The sequence below is a fragment of the Polistes dominula genome, unplaced genomic scaffold, assembly GCF_049000335.1.
Source record: "Polistes dominula isolate Pdom_NZ unplaced genomic scaffold, Pdom_raw_medaka contig_77, whole genome shotgun sequence".
NCBI lineage: Eukaryota > Metazoa > Arthropoda > Insecta > Hymenoptera > Vespidae > Polistes > Polistes dominula.
The window spans coordinates 10,174,219-10,198,216 of record NW_028301152.1 but is presented as its reverse complement, the minus strand read 5'-3'; the positions used below and the strand labels follow the sequence as shown (position 1 = coordinate 10,198,216).

The window sequence follows — 23,998 nt, the reverse complement described above, 5'->3', positions numbered from 1 at the left end:
TAAATAAATTTTTATTTAGGTTAAGGCTTTTTAAAGGCTTTCAAAAAATTACATATTCAATGAATCTAATGTATCTAATGAAGCAAGCTTAAATGAAAAAATCAATTATATACTAAGAATTTATTATACATTGAATACAGAATGCAATTGTGATGTAAGTTATGTACTTTATACTTGCCTCAATGCATTTGTTGCATGTGATGCTGTTGACGTATTAGATGACGTTTAGATTTGACAACACTGGATACGATACAAGTGTTATCAGAATTTGTGGAATAGTGTAAGTGTGTTGAGTGTGAGTCAGTACACAAAGCCAGTTTTTCAGTATGCTTCATTGAGTGCTACGCATCGAACGCACTAATAACGCATCAATAACGCACTTTTACTTAATAAAATTTTGACAGTTTCTACTTCTTTAGGAATTTTCTATCAGTTTTTATTCTTGATTTACAAGTATTAATCGAGTAAGTAAATAGATATTTATTAAGTTAATTATTTCCACGAATATATTGAAAATTGTCGATAAAATCTAATCAATTCAGAACTAGAATTTTTATCGTTGCATCTTTTTGTGAAATTTCGTAACGGATATACTCATTATTAACTTAAGTATAAAGAATATTTTTCTCCTTTGCATTGCGTAAAAAAAAATTGATAATTAATACCAGGAAAAAATATGACTAGAAATTATATTATTAACGATTGCAACTCTAAATCTTATGTTATTCAATTCTATCAAATAATGTCTGATGTAGATGTAACAAACATATTGTTTTATAATATTGATGTAGTAATTTTTATGTAGTCAGTAATTTCTAATTCTTTTATGAAATTATTAAATTGCAGAACTATACAAAATGTCTCTCTATCCAACTCTCGAAGATATGAAGGTGGACCATATGATGAAAGTAAGAGAAAGATCTTTAACCTTTAGGAACTTGAACCTACTAATAATTAATATACTACGTATATTTTTATAGGCTCAAATGCAGGCGGAATCCCCATATTTTACTCCACAACCATTTGTATTACCTGAACCTATGGCACCTTCTGCTCCTGCTTTTGATCCTTCTCCATCTGGTCCTATATATCCTTCTTTAGGAGATTATATGGGCTTGGATCTAAGCAACAAGATGATTGAAAACAATGTCCCTGAATATACTGTTTCTACCAAAGCAAATGTAAGTTTTATTTATTTAAATATTTATAATGTGTTCCTATTTTCTATAATGTTTGCTTATAATTTTAGATGACAGTGAGTACACCTGCAGAAACACCTAGAGCAGTACCCAATATGGTTGCACCACTTTCTGGACAATCTTTGGGTCTCCAACGAGCACATGTTACAAATGGAATTAGAGAGGTAATATATATACATATCAATATTTATTGATGGTTTCAATAATTATGATTTTGTTTCAGCTAACATTATGTAAAGATAAAAATGGAAGAGTGGGCCTAAGAGTACATTCTGTAAATAATGGTATCTTTGTGTGTCTTGTGAGTCAAGAATCTCCAGCTGCACTTGCTGGGTTACGTTTTGGTGATCAAATTTTAAGTGTTAATGAAGAATGCGTAGCTGGGTATACAATGGATCAAGTGCATAAACTGTTTCGTAATGCTGATGTTAATGGCATTAAAGTTGTTGTTCGTGATAGGTTTGTTATAATACGCTATTATATGTTTTTTTTCGAATTGTGAAATGTATTATATTAATAATTTTATTACTAATGTATTTATTTTTAGACCATTTGAACGTACTGTTACTATGCACAAGGACAGTTCTGGTTGCATTGGATTTCAATTTAAAAATGGAAAGATAATTGCATTGGTAAAAGATACTTCAGCTGCACGAAATGGATTATTAATTGATCATCAAATACTAGAAATTAATGGCAAGGTATAATAACTTCCTATTTAAATTTCTCTCTCTCTCTATTTCTTATATTATAATTAGTAAAAATTATTTAACATATAATATCATTATATTATTTTTTAGAATGTGGTTGGATTAAAGGATAAACAAATAACAACAGAAATAGAAAATGGCGGAGATATTATAACAGTTACTGTAATTCCGTCATATATTTATGATCATATGGTTAAAAAGTAAGTAATTTATTTTGTTCTTAGATTGGAGATATTAAAGTATAATTGTTTCTTTTTTCAATCTTTTTTACAGGATGTCAAGTAGTTTATTAAAAACATTAATGGATCATTCTGTGCCAGATGTATGAAGAATTACAAGTTAAGATATCTACTTTTTGGTTACATACTATATTTTATAATGAGGAGCTACATATGCCAAGATAATCTTAATATGTTACTATTATAACATGTATGATAAGTATTTTATGCATATTTCATTATTGCACAAAATTTGATTGTTATAAAGTACTCATGCAGCACACATAATATATCAGTTCTTATCAAGATATGCATGATATATTGATCGAAATACAAAAAAATTAACAGTGCACATAAAAATTTCTATGTTTTTACATCGTGTGATCATAGTATTTTAATTTAGCATATATGCACAATGTAAAAAAAATATCTTTTTTATTTGTATTTCGTTTCGTAACTGTTGATTAATTGGATTATTTTATTACGTATTTATTGTGTTTATATAATGTTTATGATGTGAAAAATATAATAGCAATAAAAATTGCTCTATATACATTTATATAATATTTGAAAATGTAAATGGTATATACATATATATAATGTATTCGTTTATGTCAATCAATAGTATTTTTCGATAGAAGGCTGTGTTATTCTACAGAAACAATATTCGTAGAAAAGATTTAAAAAACTAATAGTTTAAATTGGATTAGTGCTTAATATAATTACATATGTATATGCATATACAAAGATGCTCATGTTATTCTATTACTGTTGCATGAGAGACCCTAAATAATTAATAACTAATAATATCTACAGGAGAATATACATATTTTTTTTACAATACCTTTCTTTATTGCCAATGTTAGTATGGTGTTATTTCTATTATACATATATTTGTTAAATACACCAGATAGAAACATGCCATATATACAATGTATTAGGATATTGTTAATTCCCTCTGTGCCACATTTTATAATAGTTCTTTAAGAATTTCACAATTTAATTGCATATATACAAATAAAAATATATATAAACATTGTAAATGTTATCGTAAAAGGAAATAATAAATTGAATGATCAATTACTTAATTATTTAATTCTAACCTATAATTAATAATAGAGATTATTAACATAAATTATTAATAGAACCAAGAGAAGATTACGAGGATTTAAAATGAGAATAAATCGGATGTTATTTTCTTTTTTATTTCATTATTTCTGTCAGCTGATTCTACAATATTTGCGCGTGCGCATTTCTTGTTTTCAAAATGGCAGTAACAAGATGCATTGATACCTGTCATTTTGATTTCACAATCGCATACGTTACATATGACAAACTATATTGAATATATAATATTATATTATGATTTTGATGAATATTAGTTTTGAAGTACAGTTTTTCATAAAAACTCATTTTAATTAAATAAAAAGAACAATGTCAATGTTCGTTTAAGGTACTTAATATAAGTACCCTTATATACTGAGTGACACATAAATGCGCTCGGCTATTAGTGCTATTTTGTCGAGTCCAGTGCCCGACAATAAGATGTCTCACCCTGATTACGAGCAAACCGCTCATGATCACGCGGCACTGCTTTTACTTTTGAAACCGATTGGTACACAGATTAAACAAAAAACAGTTTCTAGATTATTTGAACGTATCATCAAGGCAGGGAGTAGATTTACTGTAAGAGACTCTTCTGGTAATACACGAGAAATACTTGCTCGATTTGTCAAAGATCATCCTGTAGAAAATAATGATTGGGGAGAATTCCAAACGCATAGAAGGCTTTTGGGCCTAATAACATTTGGCAAGTACGATAATCAAACAGAATTGAATGAACTGTGCAGACTTCATGAAACTTTAAAAGTAAAATACACTGCCACGTTGTATGATTCTCGGGCTATTTTATTTGGACCTGTTGAAACAAATAATCCTCGTGATCCACCAGAATCATTCAGCACTCCATCCAATTTTAAAACACAAGCTGTTTTTTATACAGATGAATCTTCTCCTGATCTTGAAACATATATCGTGGAATGTCTTCATTCATTATTCTGGATTTTAGAATCTAAAAGATTAGAACGATCTAGAGAGAAAATAGATCGTGTATCTCTTCTTTTAGCACCTTTTGAAAAAAAAGATTTCATAGGTTTAGATCTTGAATCTAGGAATAATAGAAAAAGATGCGTGGGACGTATGACAAAACATTTAGGAGATTTGTGCCTTCAAGCTGGGCTCCCAACAGATGCATTGAATCATTATAACTCAGCAGCTAATGTTTTACAAGCTGTTAATGACTGGCTGTGGCTAGGTGCAGCTTATGAAGGATTATGTGCTGCTTCTGTTTTAGTTTTGTATCCTAATATGTGCAGAAATCTTCCATTACAAAGAAATTCTTCTCTTCAAGAAGGAAGTCCAGGTAAGCAGAGGTATGTATAATTTACAATATTTCTATTTTTTATAATATTTAATTAAATTATAAAAGTATTATATTTATATATTATATATTTTTAGACGAGGCTCTCAAGCTGTCGCTGTATTACCATCACCGCCTACTATTGATGTTGTAAAAACAAATATGCCACATATTTTATTACCTGAAGAAATATCTAAAAAATATCGTGAAGCAATTGTTCATTATAGTAAATATCAGTATGCAGGTATAATTGAAACAGAAGCTAGCTTTAAAGCAACAAGGATATCAATAGAACAGAATTGTACCTTGCAGGCAGCATCTTACTTAAACAATGTCATACTTATCAATTTAACTTTGAGTGAACAAGAAAAGGTATTAATAAATATTTTAATTACAAACTTGAAATTTATAATATAGACATTTTTAATCAAATAAATATATTATATTTATTTTAGATTGACCGTTTTACTACGTTATCAGATTTATATACAAGTTTTGGTTTTATAAGAAAAGCAGCATTTTGTTTACGATTAGCTGCTACCCGTCATGTTTCTCAAAATAATCCTAGTCCAGATTGGCAACAATGTTATAATTTAATGTTACAAGCTACTTCTGGTTTCAAATTGTCATTAGATCCTATTGATATGCCTGCAGGTAATAAATACATTAGACCAATGTATTTCTCCTTTTTTTAAAAAACTATTTTTTAATTATAAATGTATTTTCTACGTAGATGGACATAGAGGTTGGCCTGTTATTCAAATACATGTTATAAACGAACTTGTTGCTGCTGCAAATCGTATGGGTAATCCGGCATTAGCTACAAGACATTTAACATTTTTACTTCAGACTATGTATAATCATTTATCGCCTACTGAACGTAAAGAAACTTCATTACAACTTCAAACTGTATCTCAGCAATGCGAAGGTGCTCCTGTTCCTCTCGTAAGTTTAACAAATATATTATGTATATAAATAAATTCTATAATAAAACTATATCTTTCATTTCTACTAGGTTTTAGACTCTGGAACAGTTATTCCACCGGCTAATTTAATAAATATCCCAAAGACGAAGTATTTTTCTCTGAAAAATTTGCAACCACATTTGCAGCCACAAAAAATTGAACGGGTCAAAGAAGATCATGGTCCATTTTTATTTACTCCTATTAACTTTGGTTCATTAGAACGTAAAACTATGTCCAAAAGTAAAATGGGTACAGTAATCCACAGCTTGTATTAAATGAATATTTTTAGAGGTCATTCATTAACTATACGGAGCTTATTATATTATAGATTACTTATGGGTCGAAGGAGATATCTGTGAAGTATCGATGCAATTTATAAATCCATTACCATTTGAATTACATGTGTCTAATATGAGACTTCTTACTAACGGTGTTGTATTTGAATCAATACCAGAAAGTATTACGCTTCCTGCTGAATCTGGACCTATAGCTGTTACCTTAGCTGGTAGACCAAAAGAAATTGGAGATTTAGAAATTCTTGGTTTCAGTACACATACATTAGGAGTTAAGTCTAATTGCAGATTAAGGCATATGGAAGGAATGATGCATCCTCAGTATACTGTTGAGGTCATTCCGGCTTTACCAAGACTAGATGTTGCTACAAGTTTACCTCAAACTGCAAGTTTCAGTTCCGGTGAAAATATTGTTACAAGTGCTAGTATATCATTATATGGAGGAGAAAGGTTAATTTTTTAAAAATATCTACAATGTTTTTTAATTAAAAGTATAATTTTATTTCATCTTTTTTAGTGCTGAATGTACTATAACAATAACAAATGTAGGCCAAGTTCCTATTGAAATGATAGAATTGTCAGTACAATCTACTTTAGATATTGTTACGGAAGGAAAAATATTTAAATGGAGTGATGAAAATTTAATGACCCAATTGCCCTTGCAACCTAATACTAGTGCAAGTCTTACATTATACTTATATGCTGCTACAGACTTTATTGCACCTGTATCTAGAAATGGTAATATTTATTCTACACATGTTATAAGAGGAAGAAATAAATTAGTTGTTAATTCATTTATGTATGTACTTTTCAGATATCAATAGCAATAGTTACCTCAGTCAACCAAGTAGTTTATTATCACATTCAGGACATAGTTCACTACCATCTAGATTAAGTTCTCCATCTCATCATACTAAAAGACAATCTGAACTGACTTCTTCCTTTAGATCGGGTTTGAGTTCTCACTCTGGTCATTCTTCTTTAGCAAGTTCACGATTGTCTAAACTTGCAGTGCCATTGCATAATTCAAATATTATTGAAGGGCAATTAAAAATAAAATATTCTGGTGGTGCTGGTTTAGCAGCAGGCTATTGTAGAATTTCGTCTGTTTTTATAACAGTTGAAATGTTACCAAGTATACATATTACAAATTGGGATGTATTACCGGCAGAAACGTAAGTAAAATAAATGATCATAAATATTGTACTTCTTTTTAATCAGTCAAATACTTCATTATAAAAAATAATGTATAGGTCATCACAATTTTATCTTGTGTTGGACGTTACAAATATGACAAATCATGAAATGGAGCTACATTATACTCAAAACAAGTGTATATATATGGAAGGCAAAGAACCGTGTAGAATACCTGTTCCAGTAGATAGATGCCCACTTAATAAATTATCTATGGTATATTATTTTTATATTAACTTATTTATTATTTGTTATTTATTTGATTAATCTTTTCTTTGTAGTTAAATGGGGGAGGAGATGTTGGAGAGCTTCAAAAAGTTTGTGCTGAGCATATTGCTTCTTTAGTAGATTTACATTGGCAATTATTAGGCACTGAATCTACTGGAAAAGCTACTCTCTCTGGTATTACTCTTACTCAAGATATGTTGGATCTTGTTAGAATGAGTCCTTTACAGTGGGGTATGTTTGAATGTTATCTCGTATAATTTACTTAAATCTAAAGAATACATTTGCATTGAACTGCTTTACAGAAGTAACGATAAATGATACAATGGTAAAAGCTCAAGATGAACTAACATGTAATTTGGGTGAATGTGTTAGCGTTGGAGTAGGTGTATGTAATGCATTAGAACACCCTCTTAGTGATCTTATATTATCAATTAATTTCTATCAAGATCATCATAATGGAGTTAATAATTATCAATTAGATACGAGATTATCCATCGCTGGTGCAAATAAAGTAATGCTTCCAGCTGTAAGTAAAGATTTGAAATACATATGTCATTAATTAATCTAATTTGTATGATATTTTTTATAAGAAAATTAATGAAAAAATATTTCTATATTAGTTGCAGGAATATGGAAGGGCATACCACGAGTGTCGAGTAGTATTTTTTACCGCTGGTCAGTATAAAATAGATATTCAATGCAGTAGCAAAGAAACCACACCAAATACTCCAACATTATGTTCAGAACTTATAAATGCTGGACATACGTGGCGTTACATACCGCCGATAGAAATAACTGTAGATGATTATTGAAATTCATTGTGCTATTGCTTGTATTGTAATATTTGTAAAAAATATCTTGAAGAAGACTTCTGCCTTGTTGTCAAGATCGAATACTTATGATTGAAAAAACTTTTACTTTCTTTAATAAAAAGACAAATTATGAAATCTGTCAAAATACTGTTATAAAAAATATTTTTTTAATAAAAATATATATTACTTCTTATATTTAATTCAATTTTAATCTTATATTTAATTCATTGTCTACAAAAGATTGATCAAATTGATTTTATTCTTCTAACATTATTTACTAATTTTAGCTTTTTTCCCTATAGGAATAATATCCATTTCATATAAATTTCTTCTAAATCTTTTATAAAATTGAAGTACAGTAGTATTAGCCCATACTTGTTGACTATTGAAATCTAAAATTCGTAATGATTGTAAACTTTGTGCCCGTGAAAGTGCAACATAAGATTGACCAGCATCAAAAACTCTAGAGAGGCACATTTCTACACAATCTAAAGTTAAACCTTGACTTTTATGTATAGAAAAAGCCCATGCCAATTTTAATGGGATTTGTTTTCTATATACTATACTACCCGATACAGTTTTTATAGACCATTTTTCGAGTTTAGTATGATAAATATTCCCTGACCTAAGCTGAATTACAGGTAAATCATCTACAAACTTAATAACTATTCCTCTAGCGCCATTCACTAAGCCAGTTGAAAGATTAATGTTTTTTAATAACATAACTTGAGCACCAACTTTTAAAATTAATTTGCCAGGCACTGGCAATTGTTGATCCAATGTTTTGGTCATCATTTGATCGGAATCTTGTGCTATGTAAGTTTTACTTTCTCCTTTTAATTCATTCAATTGAAAATCATTAATTTCATCAGCTTCATTTATATGAGTACATAGTCTTGTTGCCAAAACTCCATTACTTTCAATTTTTTGTTTAGCCGTTGCCTTAAGAGTATCGGAAATACTGTCTGTAACTCTTCCTATTCTAATATTATTTAAAATTTCTATAAACTCTGGATCTTTTTGTCTATGTACTATTCTTAATTCAAAATTAAAATGAACGCATTTTTCCCATGCCTCACTTTGAAAGCAGAATTTCACTTCTCCATCTCTTTTGGAGATAGGTGGTAATTGGAAAAAATCTCCGCACAGAATTAATTGTATACCACCGAAAGGTCTTTCAGTTTTACGTACATGTCTTGCGACTGCTTCTAATTTATCAAAAAAGTCTGCCTCTACCATAGAAATCTCATCGATAATTAAATGCTTTGTTTTTCTCCATACCGAGGCTGAATAAGGGCGGGAGGCTAATTGAAAAACTCTCTCTAAAGTTCCATTACCAAGTCCAATTCCTGCAAATTGATGTAAAGTAACTCCACCGATGTGACAAGCAGCAACACCTGTGCTGGCTGTAGCTATTGTTGCATCCGGTGGTAGGGCTGCTATTATTTTTTTCAATAAAAATGATTTACCAGTACCAGCACTACCAGTAAAGAATACATTTTTCCCACTAAGTACAGCATTTAAAACCCTACTTTGTTCTTCTGTCAGATCACCTATAGTTGGATTTTCATATAATTTCTTAGCAGCAGGTACCTTAGGTGAATTATCGCTCAAACGTTTTCTTTTTTTACAGCACTAGGTGATGGAGTAGTCACCGTTGCACGAGACAAAGCAATTGCTCTTTCTTTAGCACTATTAACTTCTTTACTTGTTGCTGGACTTATTTCTTGAGCACCACTCAATGGTGTATTTGATAATAATCTTTCTTTCAATGGTCTATCTGAAGTTTTCTCAACTTGTCCCGTCATTTTAATAAATATCGTTTTCAAGAAATTTATCAATGAAGCTGATGGTGCATTGGATAAGAAGAGAGTACAATTTTCTTCTAGAAATTTAATAGATGCTTTACCCTCGTTCATAAATTTATTAAATACAGAAACTTTTTTTAACTTTAACTTGGTTTTAACATTTGCTTTATCAGCATGTATTTCTACTATCATATCTCGTAAATGATCACGAATCAAATGCAAAGAAGCAGATCTATGATTTATTCTTCGAATAATTGATCCATGTTTGTTAATCCACTCCACTATAACTGTACAAGATAATGCATTAGAATCTGAATCCATCACTTTTATTGTTTTTTAAACCTTTAGCTAAATTTAATAGAATTATTATGTTGCATTAAGCTTTAAGGTTAATTATGATCTATATAACTATTTGTATATTAAAAAAAAATTCAATCATTAATAGCTACTTTTAATATATTAAACTTGAGGAAACCCGCGCTTTTAAATATACAACATAGGAGAGAAAATATATACACGTAATAGATGGGTTTTAAAGTATATTTTACGTAATGTAATAACGGAAGTACTGCAACGACGTCTACCTAGTGTATTCAAAAGTCAGGAATTCAGATTGACCGCCAAATATTCAAATTATAATCCATGCAAGTGTATTGGAATTAAATTTATCCTAAAAAATAAATTAAAATGGAAATTCATTTTAACAAGTTTGGACTAACTTCTAGTACCTGTAAAAATATATAAATTATTTAAATAAATGTCTTAGATGTGCATTTTAATTATTTATTTCCTGAAATGATATAAAATGCATTAAACGATTACGAAAATAGCATTAAAACGATTCTTGACTGTTCAATGTTGTACCTGTAAAAATATAAAAATTTATTAAAAAACATTATAAAGTAATTAGTTTCTATAAAGGAAATGTATAGAAGGAATCAAGGAAAGGAATAAAAATATAATAATTGGAAAGTTTAAAGAAACTAATTACAATTATAATGTTTATGGGGTAAGCGGTCTTTGGCTAGATTTTACTTGCAATGGAATGTATATTATATAAAAATATGATAAACATTATATTGAAAGGAAAATACCATTTCTCGGGTCTAACCACGAGGAGGTAATCGCTTCTGAAGACCCAAGAGGGATGTGCATCCTAAAGATGCCCACATCCGAATATAATTGAGAGGAAAGAACCTAACTCTTAGGTTCCACCATAAGAGTACCACCATAAAAAATCCTTAGAATTATTATCGAGAATACCAGAGAAAAGTTTGAATACCCAAAAAAAACAAAATGCAAACGAGGAGTGCAACTCGAATAGAATATCAATAGAAACATGGATGTTAGTTGAAACTAACACACCCTAGAATAATTTCAATATATGCACATAAGGAAATTACAAGTTGGGAATATTTTATATTTAATAATTTTTAATCTACCTAGAAAATATTATAATAAAAATAAATATATGTGGGGTGTGAGAATGTGAATGAGAACACTTAAGCATGAGTGGGCCAGAGGGTACTTATCGGATATAGTTAGGCAAAGGATAAACTATGTAATATAAACAGCCAAATAACGATAGAAAGAGCGTCACCTGAGAAAGTAAATTAAAGAAAAGAAACCAAAAGTCAGTCATCGTTTAGTAGCCGAGCAAAGAAGGCGTTTTATCATCACTTTGTATTTTTACTTCTTTATATTAAATATATTGCATATCCGTGAAGAGAGGTTTTTCTTTCTACATCAACCTATTAATAACACCGCGGAATTCTTTCCTTTTTACTTGTTAGATATCCTTTAGGAAGACTAACAGGAGAAGGGAAATCCCACATATATATATAATGTTAGATGATATCTGTAGAAAAAAAGAAGATATTAGATGCTACCTGAAAAAAGAATTAAAATACTTCAGTTATTTTTAAAAATAATTATTTTATATTACCCTTTACCATAATTCAGTCCTCTTTTGGTCTATTTCCCCCTCCTTTTGAATAGAATTTTGCATCATAGTTCACCCTGCTAACAAAATATTAAAAAGAATAGGAAAGTTATGGTTCGTGAGTGAAATTCTAGGTAAGGGACATGTGATTTCTCCCAATTATTGGAGGTAGGAGAGAGAAATCATAGCTCGCGTAGGGCAGGGTCGCATCCCTGAAGTAGACATTTCTTTGTGAAGAAACCAAAGAAAGAATTTACCCGCTACTCATTGAAAAAAGAAACTGAAACGAACCTAAAAAAGAAAAAGGAAAGATTATTTTGGAGGTCTGAAAAGATGCAATGAATGCATCGAAGGGCAAGTTCCTGATGAACAATTCGATGCACTTACAAGTGCATTAGAATTAATTATATCCTGAAACAAAATAAAATAAAAATTAAGTTTGTAATACCTAGAAAAAAAGATATATTAAAAAATATTATAAAATAATTTGTTTCTACGAATGAAATGAAGAATGAAAAGTGGGTGAATGTGTGTGGTAATAGGAAATGAAAAAATGATATGATATTAAAGTGAGGGGGAATTCTGAATGGGATTGTACTCTATAAAATCAAATTTTTTAAATTCTCGATTTATTTTTGACAATAAAAATCTCTGGTGGGGGGAGTGGTAATTCCAACGATGTTCACCTATGACAGAAAGAAAATTATATTAATTACTTCCATTCCTAAAAAACCACTATAAATTATTGACAAGTAAAATAATAAAACAATCAAAATATGAAATGACCAACGAGCTATTCGCAAAAATTCAACTATGCTGTTGAATTTGCAAATAACTCATTGAGTCTGTAGTTGCCCTCTTGAGCCACAATTAAGTGGGGGCCTCTTCGACATTTGCCTCTTCTTTCTTGATGCCTACTGTCGGACATTCCCTACGTGCGAGCATGAAAAGAATCATTGACCAAAAACATCAATCGTTCTCAAAAAGTATTCTCATAATTTAGCATGTTACAACGATCAATGATATAGAATCAGAATCGTCCCTGATTCTAAATTATAAAAAAGAAAAAACCCGACCTAATCAACCCTAACACAACCCTGAAAATAAAAATGTGATTAGTAAAACATCCTGAGCTATTTACATAGAAAATAATTATTACCTTTTGATCGAGAGATAATCTCATCGTCGAAAAGAATATTATTTAACCATGTAAATTATTGATTCCATTCTAATACCATATCGTTGTAACATGCCAGATTATGGTCCTACAATTTCGAAACGACTTTAAGACATTTTCAACCAATTACTCTCAACTGCTTATAATACTAATATAAATGAAATACATTTCATATTACAATACTTATGAAATAATTTCATTTATTTTTCTATCATACATACCATTTTGCAATATAATTCCGATGTTCTTTATAACTTTGTTAAATAATTATTACAAAATAAATTCGCGTTTACCGTTAGCTATCCACATATTACACGAGCACATTTAATTGAATGTCCCAGCAGTTAATTAAGCTAATCGATGAACCTAGTAACACTTCGCACTTTTTACTATCAAGTAATAAAAACGAATTGAAATAAAAATAATACTAAAAATGCAATGCATTTATATGCAATATTTTTATTTAATTTATATTGAATTATATCAAACATTTAAAAGACAAAATCGCGATAGTGCGAAGTGTTAAACCTGTTATACTTAAAACTAAGTATCAAATTCATCAAAGGTTTTGCGAATTTGATTTCGATTTTATCTCGTTCGAGATAGAATCGATAAATAAATCTTTCAAATAGTTGCAAATACCTTTGAATCATGATACATATTAAAAATGATAGAATTGTCACAAAATAAATTTACTAAGTAAGCATGATAGAATAAAAAGATAAAATTTTGTGACAATTCTATATAAAAAAACCCGGAGATGGGACTTGCATTTTCAAAGTGCAAGTTTACCATGTGCCTTACGGGGTCCTACCTACTTAAAATTAAAGTTTCACATTCACTCAGAAAAAAAAACACATGCATACCCACCCATCCACTCACTCCACGGTTTTCACACACTCCACCAGGGTGCAAAAACTTACACTAGAGAATATACCCCGGGGCACCTCCGACACCCTAGTTCAAACGCGTATTTCTAAACTTACATGCTAATAGGCTACGTACCAGTTGCTGTAATCGTCTGCCAAGGCTAGTGATTATTGCAAATAAAACTACTGCAATAATACAAGTATACACTAGTTTATATGCATACTAGTTATATATGTGTATGTTTCCACAAATAAATGTGGGTGACTCTATTATGCAAAACGGTTATTAAAAAAAAAAATTCGTATCGTACGCGTGACTCTGCAAGTTATTTTTATTTTAATAATTTTTTCAAAATAACGCAGTATTACGTATCGCGAACGATGTACAATGCACCACCTACTACGCACACACAGGTGCAATGTACACCGTGCAATCACTAGCCAATGACAGCCGCCAAAGGAAAACTTAAAAACTATAACCCATGCAAACTTTTTCTCACCCATACGTGTAACACCTGGGTAACACGCATAGATGAGAACGAAGAATGCATAGAAGGGAGAAAAGGAGGTATTAGTATATTAGTTACTGAAAATCCTAATCTAAAAAATTGATTAATACATTTAAATATTCTCAAATAAATCTAAGCGGGCTATGACTTTAAAAGTCTTTAAGACTTTCGAAAAGATATTAAGAATTTAAATAAATTAAGAAACCTCTGACGACTCCTTTGATTAAGTTGGCTGTTCTAATTAAAGAACTGGGATTTTTTAGCTGTCACTTAATTGCCGGAGTCTATCCGTCACGAAAGGGTTTTGTCTTCTTGCTCATTTATTATATCGAAATATCGATATATCGTAATAAGTCGCCATTAAATAAACTAAATACGAAGCAATGCATGTAAGACATTTATTACATGCTTTATTGGCACGAAATTGAGTAAATTAATACTCGATTTCACCACTACTAAAACGTGAATCAAACACGTAATAAAAAATCAAAGTGCATTCATTAATTTGCACTGTTAATTAAAGTGAATTTAACCGTTTAAGACAAAAAGACCTATCCTGAACTAATAAAACATAAGGTGCGATTTCATGCTGACGCTTGACATATATAATTTCGATTGAAGTGCCATCTAGATAAGAAGCAGCTTCAAATCTGAGCGTCAAACTGTAGCGTCAAGCGACATTGACGAATTAAAATAGCGTTTTACAAGTACAAAAATCGAAAGTTGACTTATCGATTTATGTTATTCCCTAACTTATTCGGATCAACAACAACACAGTACAATTAACAGTGCAAAAATAATAATTTATAAAATACTTGTAAGAAGATGAACATTATCAATACAATTTATTAATGACCATTTGTTTTTTGTATAACATGTAAGGCATATGAAAATATTTATTTATATTTTTATGAGTATCAATAGGTTAGAATGTAGTATTTAATTTTTTACAAAGCAAAAAATGATATGTTTAATTTATATGAAACAGAGAGGACTTCCGGTTGGGATTTGTAGAGGGAAAGAGCGTGAAAGTGAGCGGAGGAGAAATAGGGTGGAAGTGAGTGAATAGAGGAGTGGAGGAGATAGGGAAGGTCAGAGCAGGTAGAAGGAAAGTCAAAGGGAGTAGGAGGCAGAGAGAGATAGGGGGAATTTGTGAGAGAGAGGAAGAAAAAGGTGAGAAAGGGAAGCAGGTGAAAGCGAGGTTAGGAGGTTGTGGCGACGACAGCGACACCGGTGGAAGAGAGTGAAATCAGGTTGGAGAAAAGATACGGTGAGGCAGGAAACAAGCAAGCGGATGAGAAGGGGATAGGAGGTGAGAAAAAGAGAGGGAGGAAGACAAACGCGGAAAGGATGGTTAGAATGAGAAGTGAGAGCCGGGGGAGAACTGCGGGAGTGAAGGAAATGTGGATGAGAAAGAGAGAGATGGAGGATGAAGAGGAAGAGAGAGCGTTTAGGAGAAGCCAGAAGATAACTAGGTCGCCGGGGAGGGGTGAGGAAGGAAGAGGTGGCGCGCAAGAGAAAAGGGAGGTGGAAGATGGTTAAGAGGAGCGGATAAGGGAGATGGGAAGAAGGGAAGTAAGAGTGGAGCTGGACAAAGATTGGATGGAGGAGATGAAGAATATAATAAAGAAAGAGATTAGTGGGGTGGAAAAGGAGCTAGAAAGAGTGAGAGGGGAGATGGTGGAGAAGGAAGCGAAATGGAGGGAGGAGATGGAAGAGAAAGAAGCGAAATGGAGGGAGGAGATGGAAGAAAAAGAAGCGAAATGGAGGGGGGAAAGAGAGAAACTGGAGAGAAGGATTGAAGAGTTGGAGGGGAAGCAGGGGAAGGGGGATGGGGGAGAGGGTGGTAAGGTTGGGGTAGAAGCAGAAAAGAGGGTGGCAGGGGGAGCAGTGGATATGGGGGCAAAGAAGGATGAGGGGGAAGGGATAAGTGGAAAGTGGAGGAAATGGAGAAGAGGATGGAGATGAAAGAAAGGGAGGATAGGAGAAGAAATTTAATAATTAAGAGAGTGATAAGGAGAGGTTCGGCAAAGAAACGGCGGAGAGGTTGCTGGATAGAATAGGGGCTGGAGTGAAGGTAGAGGAGGTGGAAGAGATAGGAAGGAGGAGGAGGAAAGGGGAGGAGACAGTTCTGAAGGTGAAGCTAAGGAATGAGGAGGAGAAAAGGGAAGTGATGTGGAAAAAGAGCAGGCTCCAAGGGAGGAGGGAGCTATTAGGGGATGATTGGACGTGGAAAGAGAGGAAAATGCAATGGATGCTTAGGGAGGTGGGGAGCAGGGAGGCAAGGAAAGGGAGGAGGGTAGAGTGGGGTATGGGAAGATATTCATAGATGGAAGGATATGGGTATGGGACGAAGAAAAAGAGGAGTTGAAAACTGGTAGGGAGGGGGGTATGAGGGAATGGAAGGAGAAAGGGAGAAACAGCAGGGAGAAGAGAAAGGTGGGGAACGAAAGATGGGAAAAAACTAATGGAAAGGGGGAGGGAGTGAGACAGGGGGAGGGAATTGGAAGATAGGGTTCTGGAATGTAGCAGGATTAATGAATAAGGATAAGGATTTTTTGAGGGTAATAGAAAAGTGGGAAGTAATTGTTTTAATCGAGACATGGATGGAGGAAAAAAGCTGGGAGAAGGTAAAGAGAAGATTGCCGGGGGGATATATGTGGACGGTGCAGGGGGCAAAGAGGAGATATAAGAGGGGAAGAGGGATAGGGGGAATGGTCGTAGGGGTGTGGAAGGAGATGGCGGAGGAGGGGGAGGGTGACAAGGAGGAAGAAGAGGAGGGAATCATGGTGAGGAGGGTGAAGGCAGGGGGAGAGGTTTGGACGGTGGTAGCAGTATATGTGAATGGAGATATGGAAAGGAAATTGGGGAAGATAAGGGGATGGATGGAGTTGCAGGGGCAGGAGGGGAAGGTAATTATAGGAGGTGATTTCAATGCGAGGACAGGTGAGACAGGAGGGAGAGAGGGAGGAGAGGAAGGGTTAGAGGGGAGAGGTAGAAGGTCTAAGGATAAGATGGTAAATAGGGAGGGGCGGTTGTTAACGAGTATGATGGGAGAGGTTGGTTGGGAGATTTTGAATGGAGGTATTGAGGGGGATGAGGAGGGAGAGTTTACATATACAGGGGGGGACGAGCACGGTGATTGACTACGTGTTAGGGGATGGGAGTACGAGGAGTGGGATAGAGAGGGTAGTAGTGGGTGATAGGATAGACTCGGATCATCATCCGTTGATAGTGACCATGAAGAAAGGAAGGAGGTGCAGTAGACTGAAGAAGAGTGGAGGAAAGGGAGGGAAACGAGGCAAATGGTCGGAGGAGATGAAGAAGGAGTATCAAAAGGGAATAAGTGAAGTAAGAATAGAGAAGGTCGGAGTGAAGGAGATAGTGAAGGAGATGACGGAGAAGGTGAAAAGAGAAATGGTGAGGAGTGAGGAGAAAGGAGGAAGAATGGGAGGGAGAAGGAAGGAGGAATGGTAGGACGATTAGTCCAGGGGGATGAAAAGCGAAACGAGGAAGATATTACGGGAGTGGAGGAGGGGGAGAGGAACAAGAAAAGAGTACGGGAGAAGGAAGGCAGAGTACAAGCAGCTGTGTGAAAGGAAAAAGGAGGAGGAGAGAGACAAGGTGATGAGAGAGATAGGGGAGGCGAGGACGGAACAAAAAGTTTGGGAGATAGTGAACAGAGGAAGAGTTAGGAGGAAGAGGGTGAGTGAGAACATAGGGAAAGGAGATTGGAGAGAGCACTTCATGAGACTGCTGGGAGGGACGGAGGAAAGAGTCGTAATGGATACAGGGAGGGGGAGGGGAGAAGATGGAGAAGAGGAGATAAGTATAGAAGAGATAGAAAGGGTAGTAGGGAAGCTGAAGGAAGAAAAAGCGGCGGGAATAGATTCAATTCCTAACGAGGCCTGGAAGTTTGGAGGAAGAAAGGGGCTGGAGATGATTAGGGCGGTCTGCAATGGGGTGTGGAGAGGGGAGGGCTGGCCGTAGGAGTGGAAAGAGGGGCTAATAATGCCGATAGTGAAGAGAGGAGAAGGTGACGGATCATGCCGTCTCCGTATAAAGTGTACGCAGCAGTTCTGGCGGGCAGGATGGAGGAAGAGGTGGAGAGGAAGGAGCTGGTGCCGCAGAACCAGACAGGATTTAGGAGAGGCCTCGGAACGATAGATAATATATTTGTTTTGAATTATCTGGTGGGAAGACAAGGGAGGAGAGAGAGGGGGAAGCTGGTGGCGGCGTTCCTAGACTTTAAGGCGGCTTTTGATTCGGTGGATCGGGAGGTGCTGCTGCGTGGGATGGAGAAGAGAGGGATAAGAGAAGGGCTCAGAGAAAGGGTGAAGGAGTGCTGAATGAAACGGCGAGTAGGGTGAAGGCAGGGGGGGGGAGGGTGATAGATTCTGGACGGCAAGAGAGGTCTGGCAGGGATGCCCAATGAGCCCGATGCTCTTTAACCTTCTGATTGCAGACTTAGAGGAGGAGCTGTTGAAAGGAAGATGGGGTGGGGTTAAGGTGAGAGGGAGGAGGATTTGCTCACTGGCTTATGCAGATGATGTGGTGTTGTTGGCGGAAAGGGAGGAAGAGATGGAGAGCATGCTGAGGAGAATGGAGGGATACGGTGATAAGAAGAAATTGGAGGTCAGTGTTGAGAAAACAAAGATTCTGAGATTTAGGAGAGGAGGGGGAAGAAATAGAGAGATTGACTGGAATTGGAACGGGGAAGAGAATAGAGGAGGTGAAGGAATTCAGTTATCTGGGCTATGTGTTCAGGAAGAATGGAGGTCAAGAAGGACACGTGAAGGAGAGGGTGAAGAAGGCAGGGGTTGCAATGAGGCAGATTTGGGGATTGGGAAAGAGGAGGTTCGGTAAGGATTGGGTGAGGAGGTTGTGGCTTTTTGACACGCTAGTGTGGACGGTGTTGAGTTATGGAGCGGAGATATGGGGGTGGGAGGAGAAGAAGGAGATCGAGGGAGTGCAGGAAAGATTTTTGAGGTGGACTATGGGAGTAGACTGGAGGACACCAGGGTATATGGTAAGAGAAGAAGGGAAAAGAGACAAATTGGAAATAAAGGCGGCAAAGAGAGCGTGGAAGTACGAGGAGAAATTAAGGAGAAGAGAGGGAAGTGAGCTGGCGAGAAAGTGTTGGAAAGAGGCGCAGGAGAGAGAAAGGGAGGAGGAAGTACAGAAGTCAAAGTGGGAAGTAGAGAGGATAAAGTTTAAAGAGAGGATAGCGCAGGGCGGGGTGGAGGTGGTGGAAAGGTGGGAAGAGATTGAGAAGGAGGAAAGAAGGCGACGGGAAGTTGAGAGATGGGAGAAGATACTGGAGTCCAAATACAACGTGTGGTACAAGACGGTGGTAGCGGAGGGTTTGCCAGGATATTGGATAGGAAAGTGGAGTGAAGAGAGAAAAAGAAGAGTGGTGAGATTTGGATTAAGGAATGAGATGAGGGAAGGGAGATACTGGGACAAGGAGGAGAAGAAAAATGTAGGGTGTGTGGTTGGGAGAGAGAGACATGGGAGCATGTGTTGGAGGGCTGCAGTAGAGCAGTTGAGGAGGAGGACGGGAGAGGAGTGGAAAAGGGAATCAAAGAAATTTTGGATGAGAGTGGAATGGGGGAGGAGTGGATGAATAGGATTGGGAGTATGAGAGAGAAGAAGGAGAGAAAAGGAGGGGAATAAGGGAGGAAGAAGTGGAGGTTTGGAACAGGTAAAGGGGAAGGGAGGAAGGAGAAGTGAGGGAGAGGGTAGTGTTAAGATAGGTTAAGGAGATAATTGTTGAAGTAGTGTAACCCTTCGGGGACGCAGTAAATATATTATCCATCCATCCATCCATCCATCCATCCATCCATCCATCCATCCATCCATCCATCCATCCATCCATCCATCCATCCATCCATCCATCCATCCATCCATCCATCCATCCATCCATCCATCCATCCATCCATCCATCCATCCATCCATCCATCCATCCATCCATCCATCCATCCATCCATCCATCCATCCATCCATCCATCCATCCATCCATCCATCCATCCATCCATCCATCCATCCATCCATCCATCCATCCATCCATCCATCCATCCATCCATCCATCCATCCATCCATCCATCCATCCATCCATCCATCCATCCATCCATCCATCCATCCATCCATCCATCCATCCATCCATCCATCCATCCATCCATCCATCCATCCATCCATCCATCCATCCATCCATCCATCCATCCATCCATCCATCCATCCATCCATCCATCCATCCATCCATCCATCCATCCATCCATCCATCCATCCATCCATCCATCCATCCATCCATCCATCCATCCATCCATCCATCCATCCATCCATCCATCCATCCATCCATCCATCCATCCATCCATCCATCCATCCATCCATCCATCCATCCATCCATCCATCCATCCATCCATCCATCCATCCATCCATCCATCCATCCATCCATCCATCCATCCATCCATCCATCCATCCATCCATCCATCCATCCATCCATCCATCCATCCATCCATCCATCCATCCATCCATCCATCCATCCATCCATCCATCCATCCATCCATCCATCCATCCATCCATCCATCCATCCATCCATCCATCCATCCATCCATCCATCCATCCATCCATCCATCCATCCATCCATCCATCCATCCATCCATCCATCCATCCATCCATCCATCCATCCATCCATCCATCCATCCATCCATCCATCCATCCATCCATCCATCCATCCATCCATCCATCCATCCATCCATCCATCCATCCATCCATCCATCCATCCATCCATCCATCCATCCATCCATCCATCCATCCATCCATCCATCCATCCATCCATCCATCCATCCATCCATCCATCCATCCATCCATCCATCCATCCATCCATCCATCCATCCATCCATCCATCCATCCATCCATCCATCCATCCATCCATCCATCCATCCATCCATCCATCCATCCATCCATCCATCCATCCATCCATCCATCCATCCATCCATCCATCCATCCATCCATCCATCCATCCATCCATCCATCCATCCATCCATCCATCCATCCATCCATCCATCCATCCATCCATCCATCCATCCATCCATCCATCCATCCATCCATCCATCCATCCATCCATCCATCCATCCATCCATCCATCCATCCATCCATCCATCCATCCATCCATCCATCCATCCATCCATCCATCCATCCATCCATCCATCCATCCATCCATCCATCCATCCATCCATCCATCCATCCATCCATCCATCCATCCATCCATCCATCCATCCATCCATCCATCCATCCATCCATCCATCCATCCATCCATCCATCCATCCATCCATCCATCCATCCATCCATCCATCCATCCATCCATCCATCCATCCATCCATCCATCCATCCATCCATCCATCCATCCATCCATCCATCCATCCATCCATCCATCCATCCATCCATCCATCCATCCATCCATCCATCCATCCATCCATCCATCCATCCATCCATCCATCCATCCATCCATCCATCCATCCATCCATCCATCCATCCATCCATCCATCCATCCATCCATCCATCCATCCATCCATCCATCCATCCATCCATCCATCCATCCATCCATCCATCCATCCATCCATCCATCCATCCATCCATCCATCCATCCATCCATCCATCCATCCATCCATCCATCCATCCATCCATCCATCCATCCATCCATCCATCCATCCATCCATCCATCCATCCATCCATCCATCCATCCATCCATCCATCCATCCATCCATCCATCCATCCATCCATCCATCCATCCATCCATCCATCCATCCATCCATCCATCCATCCATCCATCCATCCATCCATCCATCCATCCATCCATCCATCCATCCATCCATCCATCCATCCATCCATCCATCCATCCATCCATCCATCCATCCATCCATCCATCCATCCATCCATCCATCCATCCATCCATCCATCCATCCATCCATCCATCCATCCATCCATCCATCCATCCATCCATCCATCCATCCATCCATCCATCCATCCATCCATCCATCCATCCATCCATCCATCCATCCATCCATCCATCCATCCATCCATCCATCCATCTTTATATGAAACAGAGAATTGTTATAGGTATTACCTCTTCAAAATCCATAATATGTTATTGTTAAGGTATGGCTGATAAATAATGAGACAGAGTTAAGATAGAAAAAGTAAGACGTGATTTATTGTAAGATACAGTGAAAGAAGAATATATTGATCAACTAGCCCAGAGCTAGACCGGATACAGACAGAGCGAGGGCGTACCAGCTCCCTGTACAAAGGGACTGTACGGCCCGTAGGAAAAGTAGGGGTAAAGAGAAGGGGAAGCAGAGTGAGAAGACATAACATCTTATATGTACGCTATTCTTAACAATATTTTTTTTTAGATTATAGCAGATAACATAATTTAAACATAATTACCTTTAGGCATTGAAATAGATGGAGATTCTGGAAAATCCTCAGGTATAATATATTCTGATTGAAACTGTTCTAATTTTGGAACTTTATTAGTTTCTGTTTTGTCTGTCAGTTCAAGACGAACAAATGTTGCACGTGTTAATGAGCGTCTGGTCCGCTTACTCTGTCGTTCTTGTTTTCGTGCTCTAGTTATGTTTTGTTTTCTTGCCGCTCTTGATCTCGCGTTATTTTGTCGCAGACGTTCGTCACGTTGTTCTTGGGATCAGTGAAGTCAGATCGCGGCAGAGATCGCAGAGACTTCAGTTCGTCTGATCGACACAGGGGCGTAAAATTATCGTACACACCAGAAAATTATCGTACGCACAGGAAAAATTTTGAATTTGTTGAATTTGTCAGATTAGATTTTCAAAATCTGAAAAAATTGTCCAAGTTCCAACTTTTTCAGAGTTGATGACCTTTTTTTTTTTTACTCTACAAACGGTAACAGTTTTTTTTTTTAGTCTTCAAGTTTAAAAAAGCTGTGGTAAATACGGCGTACGTCAGGGAGAAAGACCAGATCGTACAGTGGTGGTTCTTTCTTCTTCAAGCTTCTCGAGATATCGAATCAAAATCGCAAGTTGAACTTGAACCCCTTTACCGTTCTAACTTACCCATTTGCAAAATTTGATGAGTAAAAAAAAAGGTCATCAAGTTTTCGAAATTCCAAATTGGACAGTGATAATTACCGTAAAATCGAAAATTATCGTACAGGGAATTTTGGAATTTTGAATTTTGGATCGTACAAGGCTTCAAATTATGTGACGCGTACGATAATTATCGTACGAATGGGATCACTGGCTGCAACGAGCTCTTGAAGACATGAAGACGGTAGACCGAAACAGACGAGGATGGGCAACCGAGTACCGCCGACTTGTGCGGTGGCGAGATTAGTTTTGTTTATTATTGTCCTCCCGATAACTGCAGCCGGGTTTGCAGTTAGCCGCCCGATCACGATACTGTTTGTGATGGTGGCACCACCGGTGCGATGTAGGGAGAGCTCTCACCGTCGGTAGAGGTCTCGCCGAAGGTAAGGGTCTCGACGAAGGTGGACGTGAAGATCTCGCCGAAGGTGGAGGCGGCGCGATCGAAAGGCGTCGCGGAGGCGACGATGAACAAGATATTCCGACCCGACTAAATGCAGCCAGGATCTCCTGCTGCTAATCTATTGAGC

General features: G+C 36.6%; 3 protein-coding genes across 5 annotated transcripts; 2 read left to right on the top strand and 1 right to left on the bottom strand.

Annotated features, from left to right (window-relative positions):
* The first annotated feature begins 203 nt into the window (after window positions 1–203).
* On the top strand, window positions 204–3,210 carry LOC107072934 (syntenin-1). Of its 3 annotated transcripts, none has more exons than XM_089178083.1 (8): window positions 204–274; window positions 842–908; window positions 981–1,181; window positions 1,250–1,363; window positions 1,423–1,658; window positions 1,747–1,900; window positions 2,000–2,109; window positions 2,183–3,210. In XM_089178083.1, the coding sequence occupies exons 1-8, from the start codon at window positions 219–221 to the stop codon at window positions 2,235–2,237; spliced, it is 993 nt and encodes a 330-aa protein (XP_089034209.1). In that variant the 5' UTR covers window positions 204–218; the 3' UTR covers window positions 2,238–3,210. The 3 variants fall into 3 exon arrangements, with proteins under 3 accessions (XP_089034209.1, XP_089034208.1, XP_015188758.1); XM_089178082.1 differs by having other exon boundaries at window positions 214–280; window positions 847–908; XM_015333272.2 differs by lacking the exon at window positions 204–274 and adding an exon at window positions 287–464 and having other exon boundaries at window positions 847–908.
* A 147-nt stretch (window positions 3,211–3,357) lies between these two features.
* Window positions 3,358–8,231, top strand: brun (trafficking protein particle complex subunit brun). Its single transcript, XM_015333271.2, has 12 exons — window positions 3,358–4,559; window positions 4,645–4,918; window positions 5,002–5,200; window positions 5,280–5,491; window positions 5,562–5,760; window positions 5,840–6,254; window positions 6,322–6,542; window positions 6,619–6,979; window positions 7,058–7,214; window positions 7,280–7,457; window positions 7,529–7,752; window positions 7,847–8,231. The coding sequence occupies exons 1-12, from the start codon at window positions 3,622–3,624 to the stop codon at window positions 8,036–8,038; spliced, it is 3,570 nt and encodes a 1,189-aa protein (XP_015188757.1). The 5' UTR covers window positions 3,358–3,621; the 3' UTR covers window positions 8,039–8,231.
* Window positions 8,232–8,292: 61 nt separating this feature from the next.
* Window positions 8,293–10,402, bottom strand: Pif1 (Pif1 DNA helicase). Its single transcript, XM_015333269.2, is given in 2 exon segments — window positions 8,293–9,660; window positions 9,663–10,402. Coding segments are annotated over 2 exon segments (1,857 nt in total). The 5' UTR covers window positions 10,168–10,402; the 3' UTR covers window positions 8,293–8,308.
* Window positions 10,403–23,998: the final 13,596 nt, after the last annotated feature.

Bases quoted from the DNA above. Each gene is read 5' to 3' on its own strand.
- brun (XM_015333271.2), top strand. From the start codon at position 3,622: ATGCGCTCGGCTATTAGTGCTATTTTGTCGAGTCCAGTGCCCGACAAT. The intron at 4,560-4,644 runs GTATGTATAATT...ATATATTTTTAG, and splicing joins GGAAGTCCAGGTAAGCAGAG to ACGAGGCTCTCAAGCTGTCG. The intron at 6,980-7,057 runs GTAAGTAAAATA...AATAATGTATAG, and splicing joins GATGTATTACCGGCAGAAAC to GTCATCACAATTTTATCTTG.
- LOC107072934 (XM_089178083.1), top strand. From the start codon at position 219: ATGACGTTTAGATTTGACAACACTGGATACGATACAAGTGTTATCAGA. The intron at 275-841 runs AATAGTGTAAGT...AAATTATTAAAT, and splicing joins AGTGTTATCAGAATTTGTGG to TGCAGAACTATACAAAATGT. The intron at 1,364-1,422 runs GTAATATATATA...ATTTTGTTTCAG, and splicing joins TTACAAATGGAATTAGAGAG to CTAACATTATGTAAAGATAA.